Consider the following 19,602-nt stretch of genomic DNA (forward strand, 5'->3'; position numbering starts at 1 on the left):
AGAGAGGGAGTGAGAGAGAATCTGAAGCAGGCTTCATGCCCAGCATGGCAGGGTTCGATCTCATGACCCTGAGATCATGACCTGAGTGGAAATCAACAGTAGTATGCTTAACCAACTGAGCCACTCAGGTGCCCCCCTCCTTTGTTCCCTTCATCTCTTCCCAGCTCTTACACTTAGTTGACTAGTCTTTGCTTTTTGATAACTCGTCCCTTGGTTTCTATGATACCGTATTACTCTGATTGTCTTCCTGCAGGCTTCACTTTTTCAGTGTGTCTCTGAGTCATGTGTCTTGGGCCATCTGCTTTTCTCAGTTCATACTCTCTTCCTGGGCCATCTTATCTTTTCTTATGGTTTCTCTTATGTGCTTTGTAAAAACTGCCACCGTTATCTTGAGGTCAAATCTTTCATCCGAACTTGTTTCCTTTCTTTCTCGCACCTTCCACATCCAGTACATCAAGTTCTCCACCACATCTAAAATCTGCCCTCTTCCCTCCATCTCTCCTGCCACCTTCCTAATCTAAGCCCAAAACACCCTCACCTGCACTCCTGCAGGCAATCTCCTAACAGGTCTTCCGGATTCCACCCTTGCTTTACAATCAATTCTGCTCACAAAACCCATCTCAAATATTAGCATGTCTAGTCCATATTTTAAAACCCTCAATGATTTTCCAACTCCTTACTATGAAATTCATGATGTGTATGACCTAACATGCTCGGCTTCTGCATGTCTTCCAACTTCGTCTCTCATTGCTTTCTTGCTGCAACGAGCATTTCTGAACATGATTATTGGTCCAATCTTAACTCTCTAGCCTGTGCTCTCAGCTCCCTCCTTGCCATAATCTAGATTCATGAGATGACCACATTCCTTTCATTTCCTCAATTAGGACATGACCCATTGCCCAAGCTGTCCTGTCCCTTTCACTCAGCACATTCCTGCACGTCCTGTGGGTTCCAGCTCTACTATTACTATACTGGGATGCCGTGTCTAACCACCCCCAAGTCTGGGTAGGTTCTCCTCCTGTGTGTACTCACGGCCCACTGGACTTCCTGTCTCAAAGTCCCCATCACATGGACTTTAACTGCTTGCTAGTGAGGATAGGAAGAGGAAAAGACAGGATCTACATAGATCACTGGCAGCCAGAACTTGGCACATAATTAGTGTTCAACAGATGTTTCGAATGAATCACTGAAGACTGATATAAAAACTCACTGTTATCCTTAATAATTCATTGTGTGTAAGTGTGCATATATGTTTAGCAAAACATTTCTAGCTCTCATTATAAATTGTGGATTTAATTATTCTTAAATTTTTGAGTTGTTTTCTCAATGTCCTGAGTTTAAAACCCTCTGTGACATACACTGTTATATAAAGCCTGGGCTGAGTAAACTGTACCTGAATTTTAAAGCCAATGTTATACTGCCAAGAGTGGAAAAAACCAGGTAAGCAATCCCCTTCTCAGAATTCACCCTCAAGGAATCTTATTTTTTATTTAGCTATTTACACCATTTTGGCTAATTACAAAGAAGCAAATTCTTGTTCAATATATTGAGAGGTCTTTCTAAAACTAAGAATTACCCAAGAAAGGGAAGACTTGGGAGTTGAATTCATTGTCGGTGGGCCCTAAATGGGAAGATCTTTCTCAGTAAGCTGTATTGTTTTAAACACCATTAGGATGAGTAAATGGCCGAGATGGGTTCTAAAGTCACAACTCTAAGTACCTATATTTCTAAAAAATATTTGTGAGATGAGTTATTTTATTCTCCTCTCTCCTCCCCACCCCCACCAGTGATTGTATCCCATTAATTTCAAAAACTCGTGCTTATTTTTTCATGATTTATAATTTTGTGTGTTCCTGAGACACTGACTGTAGCATATAATTATTTTAAATGACTAAATTATACTAAGTATATTCTGTATTGCCTTAGAAAAATGAGCAGATGGAATTGTTGGATTTGCAAGATGTGCAGAGATGAATCTAAGAGACTTCCTTCAAAGTAAGTACCATTTAAATTACATGGTCATTCTAATGCATATTTATCACATGATAAATAGGTATACATTTATTCAACGGCTAATTTAATATATTTTGTTCAGAGAGCAAATTTGCATTTACACATGAGCAATTCCACCAGAAGAGCAATCATGTATTACGCTAAGGTTTCATTTTCATTATTTATGGTTTATACTTGAGAATTAAGCAAGTTTAATGTTTATACAGCATCTATTATGAATAAATACTTTTAGATTTTTTTTTTTAGATTTTTATTTATTTATTTGAGAGAGAGAATGAGAGACAGAGAGCATGAGAGGGAGTAGGGTCAGAGGGAGAAGCAGACTCCCTGCCGAGCAGGGAGCCCGATGCGGGACTCGATCCCGGGACTACTTTTAGATTTTTTTAAAGTTTTATATTGTTTATGTTAAAATGAGATTCTTTATCCAAAATATTTTCATGATTCTAACCCTCCACCTACAAAGTTCCAGAAACCTCATGTCTAGCTGGAAGAAGGGAGACTGGTGGGGTAACCAGATGCTTACCAATTTTCCGAGTCTCTTGGATATTTTGCCAAACTAAACATGTAGCCATTTGGATGGGAACAGTGACTGCTAAAATGGAATGCATAATGCTGGAGAAGGGTAACAAATCATTTGATTGGATTGTCCACCTCAAGGATTCCCACACTGAGGATCGCTGTGTGTTAGTTTAACCAGAGTGCCTAACCAAGTCCATGTGGAGTGCTCAGTCCCAGCCACATCTCCCTTGCTATGGTCAGAGCTCCTGCCATGCATGCTCCTGCCCTGTAGTACCGAAAGGTCCAAAAATACTTACAAGCATTTGTGTGAGGTGGGGAGGAGGCTGCAGTGGTAGGTGGAAGAGACAAGAAGAGCCAAAGTTCAGCATTTTAAACAACCAGGTGAAGCTGCTGTGCTGAACGGGCATGTGTAGGGAGGGAGATGAAATAGGCTAATTTGGGAATAGCTTCCATCTCTTCTGCTGATAACTCCCATGGAGTCTCACCACCAGGGCTTACATTTCTTTCTACTTGCCTTATAGACCCACCATCAGGGAAGGGGGAGGCCAAGGAAAGAGAGAATTCATAGTCATGGCAAGCTGGTAGATAACAATCGTTTGATAGATGCTTTCCATTCATGACCTTCTCTAATTTTCAAGATAACATTGAGAGATAGGTATTAACCCCATTTTATAGATAATAAAACTGGGGCTCAAAGATTTTAGGCAAAACCAAAAGCTATTAAATGCAGCACTGGAATTAGAACTCAAGACTGTCAGACTCCAAGCACTCTTCATTCCTGTTTCCACAATGACATGAGGTCTCAGAATGCTCCCTTGTTTTGTATCCGCTGCTTTTATTAGGAAATCCAGGTGGATGAGGGGACAGGGATATTTAGAAATTACTCCCACCTGAATAGCCATGGGACGGCATGAAACTTGAGATACTCAGAAAAAATTACAAGCAAAATGGGGTTAAGCCAAAACCAAATTTCATTTCACAACTTTAACCCCGACCATAATCACTCTGATCATTATCTATCTCCATAAATCTCATGAATCTTAGAGAAAGAGGAATTCTCTCACCAACAAAGTACCAACACTTTATTTTAAGCTAAGCCAAGACAATGACGGCATCTTCACTCATGTTGTAGATTTTATTTTTTCCTATATAATGGGAACGCATTGAACAGAGAGGCATGCCACATATCTTGCCTAGCACTTACCGTTTCACTGGATGGAAAAGGTTACTTTAGGTTACTGTTTTTAAAGTTCTAATAAGAGAAAAGAACAGTGAGTCAGATAGCATTTCATGGAAATGTTTATTGAAAGCAATCTTAACGGCAGTATACTGTTAAGCCTCAGTACTGATGCGCATAGTCCACCTAAAACTGGCAAGGGCCATCCGAATTTATAGAAAACAAAAGATATTTGAGCTTGTTAAGACTCCTGATATTTTTCCATGTTCTAGATCATTTTTTAACCTCTTTGACTCATCTTCCTTCATTGTGTTAAGTGCCTCCTAATGCTGATGGCTGTTCCCTCAACACCAATTACGGAGCTACCTACGCCAGGTGTAGCCACTGGACAGGGCTTCCTTGTATTTGTAGCTAGCTGATTATTTGACGTCACTGAAAAAGGAGAATGGAGAGTGAACCAATCATAAACTGAAATAATCATAAACTGGATGCCAATGAACACACTGAGTATTCTAAAGGAGAGAAAATAAAATGGTTTACATGTAAGAATCCATAGTCACTTGCCAATTCACCTCACAAAGCCGTGAAAGATGAACAGAAATGAAGCCTCAAACCCAGTATCTTTCACAGATATTTTTGAAATGGTAAATGGCTTTTATACGTTTATTCACAAATCATTCACTGTAATAAAAATTCAAACCCTCGGCATGTAAAGAAAATCATAGCAAATAATAGAGAAAATATCTGCATATAATAGATACAGGGTTACTAACTTGATTATATGAAGGCATGCAAACAGGCTTTGTGGATAAACTCTAAGGTGTGAATAGTTAAATGGGCAAACACACTACCAGTACCAGCAGCACATGATGCAAACCCAAATGCAGTTTGGAGTTTATACCAGGAACCTTAAAAATTTGCATTTCTTGACCCACTTTAATTCCACTTCTACTAATCCTGCCCGTAAGCAGTTACCCTATGTGAACATAGCAAGCCTTAATCACAAGTTTCTATGTTAAAAAATGAGAAATAATAAGATGCTCATTGAGAACAATTATGTAAACTATAGAATGCCCCCTTAGAGGGATGCCTGGGTGGCTAGGTTGATTAAGCAACCAACTCTTGATTTCAGCCCAGGTCATGATCTTAGGGTCATGAGATCGAACCCCACGTCGTGCCCTGTGCTTGACAGGAAACTGCTTGAGGATTCTCTCCCTCTGCCCCTCCCCAATCCGAGTTCTCTTCTCTCTCTCAAATATATAAATAAATAAATAAATCTTGAAAAAAAAAAAAGAAAGAATGTCCCCTTGTAGAACACTCCACAGTGACTATCAAAGATTATAATTTTATAATTATAAGTCATAACACTATAAATGGATTTTAAGACAATTGTGATGACATATAAAAATAAAATAATAAAATAATAAAAATCTTATTAAAAGTGAATATATATATGGAGCGCCTGGGTGGCTCAGTCGTTAAGCGTCTGCCTTTGGCTCAGGTCATGATCTCAAGGTCCTGGGATCGAGCCCCGCATCAGGCTTCCTGCTCAGCAGGAAGCCTGCTTCTCCCTCTCCCACTCTCCCTGCTTGTATTCCCTCTCTTGCTGTCTCTCTCTCTGTCAAATAAATAAATAAAATCTTTTTTTAGAAAGTGAATATATACATATATATGTATACACGCACAAAGTATGCATGCACACAAACACATTCAGAGTATGGCTACTTCTTAGTTAAAATCACACAAACACATAAATAAAAAAACACTGAAAAGTAAATCAAAATATTAATAGTAGTAATTTGGGAATGGGGAAATTACAGGACTATGGATCTTTATCTTTTAAAAATTTATTTATCATATTTTCAAGTTTACACTTTCACAATTTTTTTTTAATTTTAACAATTTAGAAAGTAGAAGATCATAGAAAGATAAATTTAGAAGATCACAGAAAGATAAATTTCCACAAAACCATACACAAATAGAGTACAACTATATTTTGGCGTTATTTTCAAGATCATATATTTCCTTTTTTTTTAGGATTTTATTTATTCATTTGAGACAGAGAGAGAGAGAGCATGAGCAGAAGGGGCAGAGGGAGAGGGAGAAGCAGACTCCCTACTGAGCAGGGAGCCTGATTCGGGACTCGATTCCGGACCCTGAGATCATGACCAGAGCCAACGGCAGACGCTTAACCAACTGAGTCACCCAGGTGCCCCAAGATCATATATTTCTATGTAGTTCAGCAAAACCTTGAGAATACTTTGGTGCAATGAGCACCTTTTGTTTCTTTTCAAAGCATTACTTTGGAGGAAGTATTACAATGGGGCCAGTCTTTGGAAAAGCTGATGGCTACAAAATGTGAGTATTACAGATATTTCATGTTTGACTAACTAGTCAGTTTCACTCCTAACAGAAAAAGGTGGCGCCAGATGATGAATGTACCCTGCTCTTCTCATAGCCTTCTAAATGGTAACTGCCCCCAGTTAAAAAAAGAAAACCTGAAAATAGTTTGTCGTGTCAACCACTATTATTTTCTTTGGTGTTAATTAAAACAAGATTAATCACTGGAAATATTTAGTTTTCACAAGTATATGTGTAAAATCCCTTGGAAAATATGCTTAAGTCGTAACACGTACTAAAATATACTGCCTTACCATGGCCTTCTAAAGTTAGAATTTTAGAAAAGTCAACAATTTGCTGCTCTTAGTGCTTTCAAAAGTAAGAATAAATTTGAGTCTTAATGTTCTGAAACTCCTCAGAGTTAGTTTTCAACTTTATCAGTGTCTGACTTATGTGGGACTTTATATAAGTCTGCATATAATTGTACATAAGTATCAACATTCAGATATAAATAAATATTTATATCTGAATAAATATTTATAAATGTATATATAAATGAAAATGGCATAAATGAAAATTAACAAAAATGGACATTAGGGAGATAGAGTCATAGGCTCAATGCAAGAAATACAAAGAAGTGTGTGCGTTCATAGGAACAGTCAATTGTGTTTGAGTAGAAAATTGGGAAGTTGATAAATACCAGAAGACAGGTATAGAAAAAAAATGTAGTAGGTACTCAAAGAAAATTCTCTTGTTTGCTGAATTTGGTATTTTTTTTAAATGGAGTTTGTTCCCATCAAATGTTTGCTAATTTTTGCCTACAGACCTCTTTTTATTTGAGATTCCCTATTAGACTCTCTGTGAATATTTCATGTTTACACCTATTGACTATGGACGGGGAGTTAGCTATGCTATTTGATGGTTTAATTGATGGGATGTGCCTGTGGTAACTCTGGATAGAGTACTTCCTGTTATTCCTGGGGGTGGCCATGCTTCTAGGGTGCTTCATGCTCTCTCTGACCCAAGGGCCCCTCCTGGTGTGGAGACAGCTATCACTGTCTGACCCAGAGGGTGACAGCCAGAGGTGTGGACCCCTGGCTCCTCCTACAGGAGCACCTTCATTAGCTATTGTGGAAATTACTTCATGGCCTTTCCTTAATATTGGGATCCACACCTCCAGACTTGGGTCACTACCTGAACTTCCACCTATCACAACAGCCCTTTCCAATAAGCATCTGAGGCCGTGGTTTTCTTGTGAATCACTCCTGCCTTTTAATTTTCAAGTATTCCTCATAGTTTGTGATCCAGTTTGCCAGCGTGATTGTGAATTTTTAAAAATACATTTTTTGGGTCAATTTTAGGACACTGGAATGAGAGGAAGGGACAAAAGCATGTATTCAGTCAACTATATTGATCGATCCCCTGCTAAATAATTTGAATTTCAGTCCCAACCACCTGCAATCCATGTTTTGCAACATTGCAGTTTAATCTCCCTCTTGAAGTTTCAAATTCTCCATCTGTAACATGGGAATAATATCACCCATCTTTTCAGCATTATTTATTGTTCAGGTTAGCCATAAAACGCCTAGCTTAATGGCTGATGCAGGTTAGGCACGCAGTAATTGGTAGTTATTTTAATTCGTAATAAAGTGCATGTCTCTGAATATCATTCCTGGAACACCATTCCTTTTTCTTTGCTGCTTACCAAAAAGTTCAAAATCTCTAACTTAGCCTTCAAGACTCTCTACACCCAAACTCAAATGCACTCTCTGACTTAGCCGCAGCTCCGCTCGTTCACATGACACACCCTTCGGCGGAGGGGACCATTGTTCCGTTTGTTACACCTGCGACACACCTGCTCCAGGCTTCCGTGCCAAGCCCTCTGTCTACTCGGTTATCTGCCCGTCCTGGCTGGTAAAATTCAACTTCCACATGTTCCCTGCAACCTCTTGGAAATACTTGCCCTCTCTCTTCTCTTAGTATCCTTACTTATTCTCCTTCTAAGTACGGTTATTTAGTGTACTGGGTTTTTCCACAGACACTTTCTCAGTAGATCTTAAATTCCCTGAGAACACAGATCACCTCGCATTCACCTTTCATCTCCCTCCCAGAGACTAAAAATGTGCTTTGTATCCAATGGGCATAAAATAAATGTTCAATGAATAAATACAAGACAAATATTAGTAAGAAAAGATCAAAATATCAAGCCATATTATGTAAAACTTTCTGTGCCAGCCCTGAAGATCTCATAAAGTGAATAAAGTTAATTGTTAGGTAATGATCTCAAGAGAGAGCCTAACTACAATTAGCTATTTAGAGATCTAGGGTCATGAGAATAAGCAAAGTTTACAGAAAAGATGAGGACAGGAAGGGAGCACACTGCTCTTTATAAAAACCAGCAAAAGCAGGATAAGAATCTTACGAGAATTTGAGTTACTGTGAAAATCATGTAAAAATTTAATAATCACATAATTTTTTTTAATTTTATTTATTTATTCATGAGAGACAGAGAGAGAGAGAGAGAGAGAGGCAGAGGGAGAAGCAGGCTCCCAAGGAGCAGGGAGCCTGATGTGGGACTCGATCCCAGGACCCTGGGATCATGACCTGAGCCTAAGGCAGACGCTTAACCATCTGAGCCACCCAGGCGCCCCAATAATCACATAATTTAAAAGGTGATAAAACAATGCCTTTTCTGGACCATTCAATCAGAAAGAGAAAACAACAACAGCAAAAACAAAAAAAATCCAAACATTTAATGTTTCAGAGAATAAAGTGTGTTTACATTAACCTAGGACAGTAGTAAAATGTACTCTCTAGCTAAGATACGTAGATGCCTCTTTCTACATAAATTAAAAGACTGTTTCTAAGAACGTGTAGTTCAGAAACCCATTTAAGAAAGAAATGTATTAAGCATGGTCTCAGTGGATGAACAGGAATAGGTTTAAGAGAGGTTTGCTGAACAGCCATTAAGTACTAGTTATCACAATACAGTTAAGTTCAACTTCCTCTTGGGAAGAGGGGATCCAAGAATATCATCAGTTTAAGAACAGAACCCTGTCAAAACTAAGACCTTAATTAGAAATTAAGAATGCTAGTAGTCTAGATGTTATTTAATGATACATTATTGACAAACAAGTTAATTTTTTTAAAAAATAGTATGTGTGCTCAATATCTATTCACTAAATCTTAAGCACTTAGGTACCAGGCAATGTGCTTGAAAAAAAATTCCACGTGCCCATGTACCACATGAAATAACACAGGGAGAAGGGTAGATTTTTTCCAAAAACTGAAAATCTCCCAAAAGAGAACAGGGTATTGATAGCACATTGGGGTAAAGTGGAGAATGGTGATTGTTACTTCTAGTAACATCCTGAATGGAATTTCAAAGGCAAGGCAAACACACACTTTTTAAAAATAATAGCCTTTAACAACATTTTCACCAAAGGCTGTACAAAGGGCTGACTGGCAGGGTTTGGTTTGGTTTGTTTTTTTCTTTCCAGAGTAAAGATGGTTTTATGAAGCTTTGCCTTTCCCTTGAAGAGTCTATAGTTACATTCAATAAGCAGAAGGAAGCTCTAGATACAGCAAGAAAAACATAGATACACATTTCTTTGACATAAAATTCCTTGCAGGGTCCAGTTAGGACAGCCTTATGGAAGAGTAGCACTTAAAATATATCCCCAAAGTGTAGCTTGTGACTGAAGAAAAATGTGTACTTATGAAGTGCCCTATGAGAATCTGAGGGCTGAACAGATTGCTCAAACAATCGCTAAGAACAAACTGCTTTGAGTTTTTAGCATACAGTGTGACGTATGATCCCTGAGCCGTGTAGCGTCTAGTGAGTTCCAACTATGTATGACGTAGGGACAGCAGAAGTACTTTCCTGAAGGCATCCACAATTAAAGATAAATAAGGGGCACCTGGGTGGCTCAGTCGTTAAGCATCTGTCTTCCACTCAGGTCATGATCCCAGGGTCCTGGGATCGAGCCCTACATCAGGCTCCCTGCTCAGCAGGAAGCCTGCTTCTCCCTCTCCCACTCCCCCTGCTTGTATTCCCTCTCTTGCTGTGTATCTCTCTGTCAATAATAAATAAATAAATAAATAAATAAATAAATAAATAAATAAATAAATAAATAAATAAAATCTTTAAAAAAAGATAAATTAGAGTTATGTGCACCATAAGCAGTTTGTGAACAACTGTAAAGAAGGGAGACTAGAAATAACAGATCACCTAGCACAGACCTAGTATGATGTCTGTAGCACATACATACTAGGTCTGTGCTAAGGGATGAAATAGATGGGGAGAGATGGCAGGTCTCCTGGGATAGCTTCTCACAAGAGGCAAATTTGAGCTGGAACTTGATTCAGATTGTTGTAAAATGATAAGGAGGTCTGACTGGCAGTACTTTAAAAATAGTCAACTATTTTAGAAGTCCAGTAGAGATAAATGCTTCTTTGAAGGAAGAGATAGAGTGTGTAGGATTCCTCAGGATTTAGTGTAAAAATTGGTCTCATTAAAAAATCTCCATAAGGAATTAAGCAGAAAGTACACTGCAAAATTTCCAAGTCTGCAGATGATAGAAAGTCCTCCAAGTTTCCAAACACCCGAGTCTTTAGGAGAGTTACATTATTTGCAAATGGACATAAAAGTAGTAATAAGTTTTTTAATGGATCAGAAAAAAATTTGTCAGAGCTATTAGTTATTTCCTCATAAAAATACCTGAGAATTACCAAAAATGTTTCCTTAAATGATGTTGACCCAAAATTTGACAATGCACCTCAAAATAGCGTCAAAATATTAGGCATCACCAAGACAAAAAATAGAAAGAAAATCCTATGAATATTTCTGCTAGCTAAACCTAGTAGAAATCTGTAGTTCTGATGGCTAAATCAAGTAGAACTAGAAAAGATACAGAAACGTAAATTTGAAATGATGAGGCGACCAACAATTACCTAAAACCCCTGAGGTTTTACAAACTTCACAGCTCTACATACTGGAAAGGTTGAGTGAAAAATAATCAAATCAAAATTTTGACTAATCAGTTTTATTTTTAATTTCAATTAAAATTACACAAAATGGTGCCAGAAAAAAAGATTATATATATATATGCCCCCTAAATCTCAAAAGATGAAGGTAGAGGTCGCTCACTTATATTTGAGTAAAGCATGTTTAATATAAATAGAAAGAAATTAGTAAAACTGAAACTAACTTCCTTGGATGATTCATTCAGTCCTTCCATGTGTCTGGTAAACCTTCCCAGCACTGGACAAAGGTGAAAGAGACCCACAAGGTCACTGTGCTCAGCTCATGTGCTCCCTCTAGAGGGAGGAGATAGACAAACAAGCAAATAAATTAATGAATACATTAATTCCAGAAAGTGATAAGTACTTTGAAGAAAATAAAACCAGGTGATATGGCAAAGAAAGGCAGGTATAAGAGGGCAGTTCAATTGGATGATTAGAGGACAACTGTCAGAAGGGGTAAAATTTGGGCTAAGAGCTGAACGATGAGAAGCAGCCAGCAGAGTGGCCCAAGCAGAGGAAAGCCATGTTCAAAAGGCCCTGAGATAGGAGTGAGGTTTGTGTCTTCAAATAACCAAGGAAGTTCACCATGACAGGAGTATAGAGCCTTATTGGCCGCATGAGAAACTTTAAACTGCAGAGTAACAAGAGTTACAAACAAAAAAAAGTAACAGCACGCCAGGTAAAATTCGCTGGTCTTTGGTGCTTCCTGGATGCTAAACAGTTATGGCCTGCTTCTTCACTTTTCAAGACTTACGGAGAATCACTCCCAAACGTAGAAGCATGAGGAATCCAAAAGCCTGGATTGACAGACATTTGCCTAGTCAGTACATGCTGTGTATCAGGCGGCGCAGGTCCTGGGCGGATGACGATGGGCCTGCGGTCCTAATTCGCCAGGTGTGAGCCCGGGAGTGGGACAGTAATCAAAAGCAAACCGATAGATAGAACCGACTGTGATGCAGGGTGAGATGGAATTGTAATTATAATAAGGTGGACTAGGTGCTATTTGTCAACAGACAGGAAACACTTATTTGGTTGGGGGAGGGGAGTATTAGGAATTTTTCCAGAAACTGAGATGCTTCACCTGAGTCCTAGATCAGAGTACAGAGCCCCCCTCACAGAAGGAACTGCATATACAGTAGCATGAGGGTGGCACACGGCTTGGCCAGGAGCAAGACACAAACAAAGAATATTTCCAGAAGTGACAAGGGAAGAGGCTAGAAAGGTAGAGAGCACCTTATCCTAATGGACCTTGTAGCCACTGCCAAGGTCTGGCTTTTTTTATGAGGGCAATAATGGAAAAAGGTTGAAAGGTTATAAATAAAGGGTTGTGGCCAGATTTTTGCTTTCGAGATTTTTCTCTGATAAAAGTGCAAAAAAGATTGAAAGCAGGTCAGATAGATGAACTGAAGCTTTTTCAGATTAGATGGTTTACATATATTTCTCAAAAACCATAAACAAAAATAATATGTAAAAAGAGAACAGAAGATAATGCAATAAATATAACAGATTGTGTCTTTAATATATAAAGAGATCTGAAAAAATCCAGAAAACACTAACAATGCAAAAAAAATGTCAAATGATTTGAAATTCAGAGAAAGAAAAGATATGGTCAGTAAGAAAGAAAAAATGTTTGGGCATTAATATTTTAAACATCCCAAATTAAACAATTGCAAGTCACTGGTTTTACCCCCATCAGATTGAAAGGATAGAGTGAGCAGACACATTGACACAGCTGTTAGTAATGAAAAGTAATGAGATCTTTCTGAAAGCAATTTTACAAGTATCAAGAGTCCCCCAAAACACTACATCTGTCAACCTAGGAATTCCACTCCTTTAAATTAATTCTAAGAAAATAATTACAGATGCAAAGATTTATACACCAAATATTTAGTGTAGGATAATTTACAACATAAAAATGGGAAATAATATAAATATTCAATGATAGCAAGGTAGCTAAATATAATATAGGGTAGCCTTGAATGGACTACTATGTAACCCTTAAAAATAAAAAGGAGAAAGTGTTTCTACATATTAATTGAAAGAGTGACACAAAATTGCTTTCACAGTATAAAGCCACATATAAATATATGTGTATCTGTGTTTGTGTAGATGAATGAATACTACTTAGATAGAAAGTTAAACATTAACAAAGGACTGAAAGAATAAAGGGAAATATATCAAATTGTAAACAATCATTATCTTTATTAGAAATTTTCTGTATTTAAAAACAACTCAAAAAAATAAAAAAATAAAAACAACTCATAGTACTTTGTTATTTTTATAATAACACAGCAAAAAGAAGTTAAGAGAAAAATCATAAATGTTTAATATCATAGGAGCCAAACTAGAGAATGTCAATAAAGCAGATTTACTTTAAAACTTCATGTAAAGGCTAGCACAATTATGGAATTTATTATCCCAAGCGGTACAGATTGAAAATAAAATAAATTTAAAATTGTTTTAGGCACATTTCTGATGAAAGACTGCAACATAGCAAAACGTTAGGATTTAATTTATGGTGTAAGCTTTTTCCCCTTGCAGAAAACAATCCTGGAGCAGATGGGCCACTGTTCTGACTCAGCCAAGAGGAATGTCACGTTTGCCTTCTGCATCAAGATACTGACATGTGTCATCTTGTGTGTCACAGAAATACTAATTTCAGTGACTAGCTTGAAAAGAACATGCTAGAGAGTCCCAAAAGCACCACTCTCCTTCTTTTTTTAAATTTTATTTTATTATGTTAATCACCATAGATTACATCATTAGTTTTTGATGTAGTGTTCCATGATTCATTGTTTGCATATAATACCCAGTGCTCCATTCAATACATGCCCTCTGGCCAGACTTATCAAAAAGAAAAGAGAAATGACCCAAATAAATAAAATCATGAATGAAAGAGGAGAGATCACAACCAACATCAAAGAAATACAAACAATTATAAGAACATATTACGAGCAACTATATGCCAGCAAATTAGATAATCTGGAAGAAATGGAGGCATTCCTAGAGATGTATCAACTACCAAAACTGAACCAGGAAGAAATAGAAAACCTGAACAGACCTATAACCACTAAGGAAATTGAAGCAGTCATCAAAAATCTCCCAACAAACAAGAGCCCAGGGCCAGATGGCTTCCCAGGGGAATTCTACCAAACATTTCAAGAAGAATTAATACCTATTCTTCTGAAACTGTTCCTAAAAATAGAAATGGAAGGAAAACTTCCAAACTCGTTTTATGAGGCCACCATTACCTTGATCCCAAAACCAGACAAAGACCCCATCAAAAAGGAGAATTACAGGCCAATATCCCTGATGAACATGGATGCAAAAATTCTCACTATCACTCTCCTTCTTAAGAAAAAAACATGCACCTATTTTTTCCATCTTCTCAATTTAATGAGTAATTCTGTTGTTTCTCCTTATTTACTCTGCTCAAGCAGAATCACGGTGTCTGGAGTGTAATGCTCAGGAAGGAGTATCATTTACAACTTCAGAATGGGCTACTCTGAGCCACACTGTCTGATTTGGAAAAGGCTTTCCCACCTTTAAATTTACTTGTTGTCTGAGTCAGTAGAAAATCTCAATAGAGCAATTCAGTTCCAATTTTAATAATTACCCAGATTCCTGGAACACTTTTATACAAATGCGTCTTCAGCTGCTTACTTGACTAACATAAAAATTCTGTAAAACATACCAGCCATGTGAGTCTACTGATTCTGGGCACCAGAATCTTCCCTGAAATATCAAAGAGGTTCAAGTGGTCCAGGTTGGCTTTCGGGTGCAGGTCAGGCTATGATGCAATAAAACACCACATTCATATATTGTATTATTTGTTTCAGAAGTACAGATCTGTGATTCAACACTCTTGCACAATTCACAGATCTGTACCTCTGAAACAAATAATATAATATATGTTTAAAAAGAAGAAGAAGAAGGTAGCAGGAGGGGAAGAATGAAGGGGGGGAAATCAGAGGGGGAGACGAACCATGAGAGATGATGGACTCTGAAAAACAGACTGAGGGTTCTAGAGGGGAGGGGGGTGGGAGGATGGGTTAGCCTGGTGATGGGTATTAAAGAGGGCACACTCTGCATGGAGCACTGGGTGTTATACGCAAACAATGAATCATGGAACACTATATCAAAAACTAATGATGTATGGTGATTAATATAACAATAAAAAATTTTTTAAAAACCCACCACAGTCAAATTCCACTAATTTACAAGAAAGATTGATTTCTTGTTCATGTCACGCAATGACTAGGTTCAGCTCCAGCTCTATTTCATACCTTCATTCTGACCTTCAGACAAAAGGAGCAGTTCTTTTCCAGAATGTGTCCTTCGCATGACTGGTTGGAAGTACAATGGCAGACTACCTGCTTAAACCTTCTGCTTAAAATCTTCGCTTGCACCCATATATGGTACTTTGCATGTATTTCATTGGCTAAAACAAGTCCAATGGGCAAGGCTGATATAAATGGGACATGAAAGTGTAATCCTATAAGAAGGGCAGGAAGTAACTAAAATCAATACTACAATCTACCATATCAAGTATCTTATAAAATATCAACAGCAATGCATGTATGTCTTCATGAGCAAAGGACTTGGGTATATTGAGAATTGTTGAACCATTTGGCCAGCCCCATAAGATCCTTCCTCCACTCAATCAGGAGAGAAGTTAGAGAAGGCTGATACAGATGCAGGTGGGTTCTGAAATGAGAATCTCTAAACATTTTACTATACAATTAAGATAAACATAAATATAAACATAAATTCAGAATACTATAACATAGAATCTAATATTGGTTTCCACGTCATCTCCTTCCCCCGCACCCACCCATCTACTCAACCCATCCAAGTAGCCTGGTAGCTGACTCTCATTCTAGGATCTATAGATTTTATCTGGTATCTCATTTTTTTCCCTGTTCCATAGCTCATTTCTTTCTTTTAGGACTCTTATTTTCTGTTCCTCATGAAGCACTGTCAAAATTCTACTAAGTACAAAGTATATCAAATTGCTTTTTATTTTCTTAGATAGAACTCCATTTATTTCAACACACACTGCAAATTATTGGCTTCCAGCTTTACTTATTAAGCTAGAAATGTCTTTCTGTTCTGATTTGTTTTGTTTTTTGGTTTGCCTTTCCATGCTATTTCTCTAATAGGAGCTCCACTTATTACAGGCATTGTCTCTGGCCTCAGCTTTCTGTGCCTGTGATAAGGCAAGGCACATCTTAAAGTTACTTAGGTGTGAAAATAAACTTCTTGTTTGAAATCTAAGATAAAATATATTCCCCATTGGGCAGAAATATCTAATCCATATCATTTCCTATGTTACATTGTTATACATGCTCTATCTCCATCTCGTCTGTCCTCTCAACTCAAGTGATGTTCCTTTCAAACCATTTCCCACCCAATGTCATGACGGCTAGATTTACATGATATGAATGAGACATGCTCTAATTTTGTGTATTCCCATGATGGCACATTTCTTGCAAATTGCCAGTTTTCCCCAGCCCTAATCCTCTTTAGAGGGGATCTGCCTCTTTTTGAGTTTTTTTCTTGAAGAAAAATATCTTAATTGCTGTCTTTATTTTTGTATCACTGCTGACGGGGCCAGTAGAAGCCAAGGAGTTACAGCTTTCTGGTGCTAGAAAACTCAGCCTAATCTCTGATGTGAAGATCTAGGAAAATGTGATTTTATATGGCTATTCTGTCTGATTACCATTATTTCTTATGGCAGTTAATAATACTGAATAAAATACTGTAAATCAAAATCCTATGCTTGGTCACATATTCAATGTGCCTACCCACACACTTCTATTACTATCAATTAAAAGTTACATTGTTTCATCATTTAGCAATTCAATTTCTCAGATATGCCAAGAGACTTTCCAGTCACCAAAAGAAGTTCTGAGAGTGCTCATCTTCAATACTGAGAATATTTGGCCCTCCCAAAGATTCGCATTAATGTGTTAGATTTGTGAGAGCTTGCCTAACCCTCTTCTACAAAATAGTGCTTCAATCAGAAAAGCTCTTTTCACATGTATGTCCTTATCTACCCACTCCAAAAATGCAGCTTAAGACCAAAACTACGGATGACCATCTCTGGCATCAAGTGTCATTTGATGGTCGTGCTGCACATCCCCACTGTCCTGTTCTCGATTTTGAGATAGTTTCCAACACCCCATCTGAATTCCATTCTTTGCCTGGTCCTTCGTTTCTAGTTTGAACCATAAGGCATGAATATGAAGTTGAACTTTTCCTCCATCCATGTTCTCCTGCTCTGATTGGATATTGAGAAACACCCCTGGCTGTACAACCTGATCAATTTATTACTTCTACCTGACTTGGATATTTTTCTTTCAACCTTGACCTGCCAGTTGAGATTCTAAACCTGGTTCTGACCCTCCAGTTTGGCTGGAGGGCTTAGATTTTTCATGTCAGTTTCATGACCAAAGCTCTGTCCACTGATGTAACTTAAGTCCTGTTTCTGAGTCCCTGTGACTTCTCCTACCCCAAAGCTACCCACATCAGTGACCATTTTCCTTGAGTCAGAAGGAAGGAATGAAGGGATGACCACACCACTGACTGGCATTGTCAAAACATGCTTCAGATGTATAGATCTAAGTGTGATGTGGGGTGTGTGTGTGTGTGTGTGTGTGTGTATCATTATATAATATACACTTGTTGAATAATTTGGGAGCTTTAATTCAGACTTTAGTTTTAACCTGCATTAAATATTGTTCACATTTTTAATGATTTTGACCCATGAAAATAAACTGATTTCTCCATTACTTTTAGATGGTCCAGTAGTCTATGCAGCGTACTTAAAGATGGAGCATAGTGACGAGAATATTAAATTCTGGATGGCATGTGAAACCTATAAGAAAATTGCCTCACGGCGGAGCAGAATTTCTAGGGCAAAAAAGCTTTATAAGACTTACATCCAGCCACAGTCCCCTAGAGAGGTAACTACGTGACAGTGACGGCTAGTGGAAATCAGTACGTCCTGGGGAGGATGCTAGTATCTCTCAAGCACAGACATGTGCCAGGCACTTCATATCCAGTATCTCCCACTATGCTACAAAGTCAGTATTGTTGACCTTATTTTACAGATAAGAAGCCTGAGAATCTGAGAAGTTAATTAGCTTGTTCAGTGTCACATAGCAGATAAGTGAGAGAGTTAGGATTCAAAGTTACGCCTGTCTGGCTCCAGAACCTCTTCTCATTAAATTATCTTAATTCCTGGGAAAGTTTCTTTAAAAAAAAGGAAAAGGAGAAGAAGTCCTTGTAAGAAGAATCGACTTTGCTAGAAGGAACTACAGATACCATACATTGGCATATTGACAACCCCAGTGGTTTGGGGAAAGTCTATGCCTTTGCAACATACTCACTGCTCACCTCAGTTCCAAAACAGCAAATCCGGCAAACATTCACACTGATATTACAGCCAATCATTTACAGTGGCCTAAAGAAAATAAAGAGTCATGAGTGCATGACACATTGGGACTCCTCCTGGTGGATAGAGAATAAGGAATGAAAATTCTTGTCAAGGGGATAAAGGTAGACCATGACATAGAGATTCCTATCATGCAGGACAGTCCTATGTTATTGACTTGTTCCTCAAAACTCTTATCTGGAAAATACTTGGTTTATTGAAATAACCACTTCTCTCCTTTATTTCTCCACCTCTCTTCACTCTCTTCCCTTTTCAGGGCATATTCAGTGAAACCAACATTCATGACTACTAAGAAAGATAAACTTTAAAATAGCACCAACTTCCCTTTTCCTTAAAAGAGACCATCTCATAAACTTCCTTGTTTGTAGACTCCACTAACAAACCAGTTGCATCTGCCTAAGTAAGCAATGGTTTCTGAGATTTCCCTGGTCTTGGGCTCTGTGTTTTCTGTTTTGTTTTGTTTTTGAATCTGGGATAGGCAGGTGGATGTTTAGTTATTAAGAAGCAAAGTTTGTCTCTTAAAAGTCTTTTTAGATATCTATGAAATTTCAGACAAAATTACCCTTTTCCAGTAAAAAAAAAAAAAAAAAGGAGAGGGGGGAAAAATTAAATTTTCCATTATGGTTTCTATCTTCAATTATACTTACTTATGCTCTACATGTAATTTCACTTTTCAGATTAACATTGACAGTTCAACAAGAGAAACTATCGTCAGGAATATTCAAGAACCCACTCAAACGTGTTTTGAAGAGGCTCAAAGGATAGTGTATATGCACATGGAAAGGGATTCCTATCCCAGATTTGTAAAGTCAGAAATGTACCAGAAACTTTTGAAGACTATTCAGCCCAACAACAATTCCTAACTACCACTCAAAAGTTTAAATTGAAGATGGTGTTTTGAAAGTGCTGGCTTTGTTGTTTTAATTAACACACACACACACAATCAGAAATAGAATAGGAATGAAATAAAAGAAAACAAACTACAAATTAATTTGTTCTAGTTCTCAAAGAGAAACAGATCCCCAAAGGGATGGACTCTAGAATAGTTATAACATGAAAAACACAATTT

At 37.7% G+C, this 19,602-nt stretch overlaps 1 protein-coding gene across 1 annotated transcript; it reads left to right on the forward strand.

The window, feature by feature from the left end:
* The first annotated feature begins 1,848 nt into the window (after positions 1-1,848).
* RGS13 (regulator of G protein signaling 13) lies at positions 1,849-19,396 on the forward strand. Its single transcript, XM_035009592.1, has 4 exons — positions 1,849-1,995; positions 6,006-6,067; positions 17,876-18,042; positions 19,211-19,396. The coding sequence occupies exons 1-4, from the start codon at positions 1,931-1,933 to the stop codon at positions 19,394-19,396; spliced, it is 480 nt and encodes a 159-aa protein (XP_034865483.1). The 5' UTR covers positions 1,849-1,930.
* The last annotated feature ends 206 nt before the right edge of the window (positions 19,397-19,602 follow it).

The sequence above is a fragment of the Mirounga leonina genome, unplaced genomic scaffold (genome assembly GCF_011800145.1).
Source record: "Mirounga leonina isolate KUSES-001 unplaced genomic scaffold, KU_Mleo_1.0 Mir_154, whole genome shotgun sequence".
In the NCBI taxonomy this organism is placed as follows: domain Eukaryota; kingdom Metazoa; phylum Chordata; class Mammalia; order Carnivora; family Phocidae; genus Mirounga; species Mirounga leonina.

Excerpts from the sequence above, each read along its gene's own strand:
- RGS13 (XM_035009592.1), top strand. The coding sequence starts at position 1,931 with ATGAGCAGATGGAATTGTTGGATTTGCAAGATGTGCAGAGATGAATCT. Across the intron at positions 1,996-6,005 it reads TCTAAGAGACTTCCTTCAAA|CATTACTTTGGAGGAAGTAT; the intron begins GTAAGTACCATT and ends TTCTTTTCAAAG. Across the intron at positions 6,068-17,875 it reads AAAGCTGATGGCTACAAAAT|ATGGTCCAGTAGTCTATGCA; the intron begins GTGAGTATTACA and ends CATTACTTTTAG.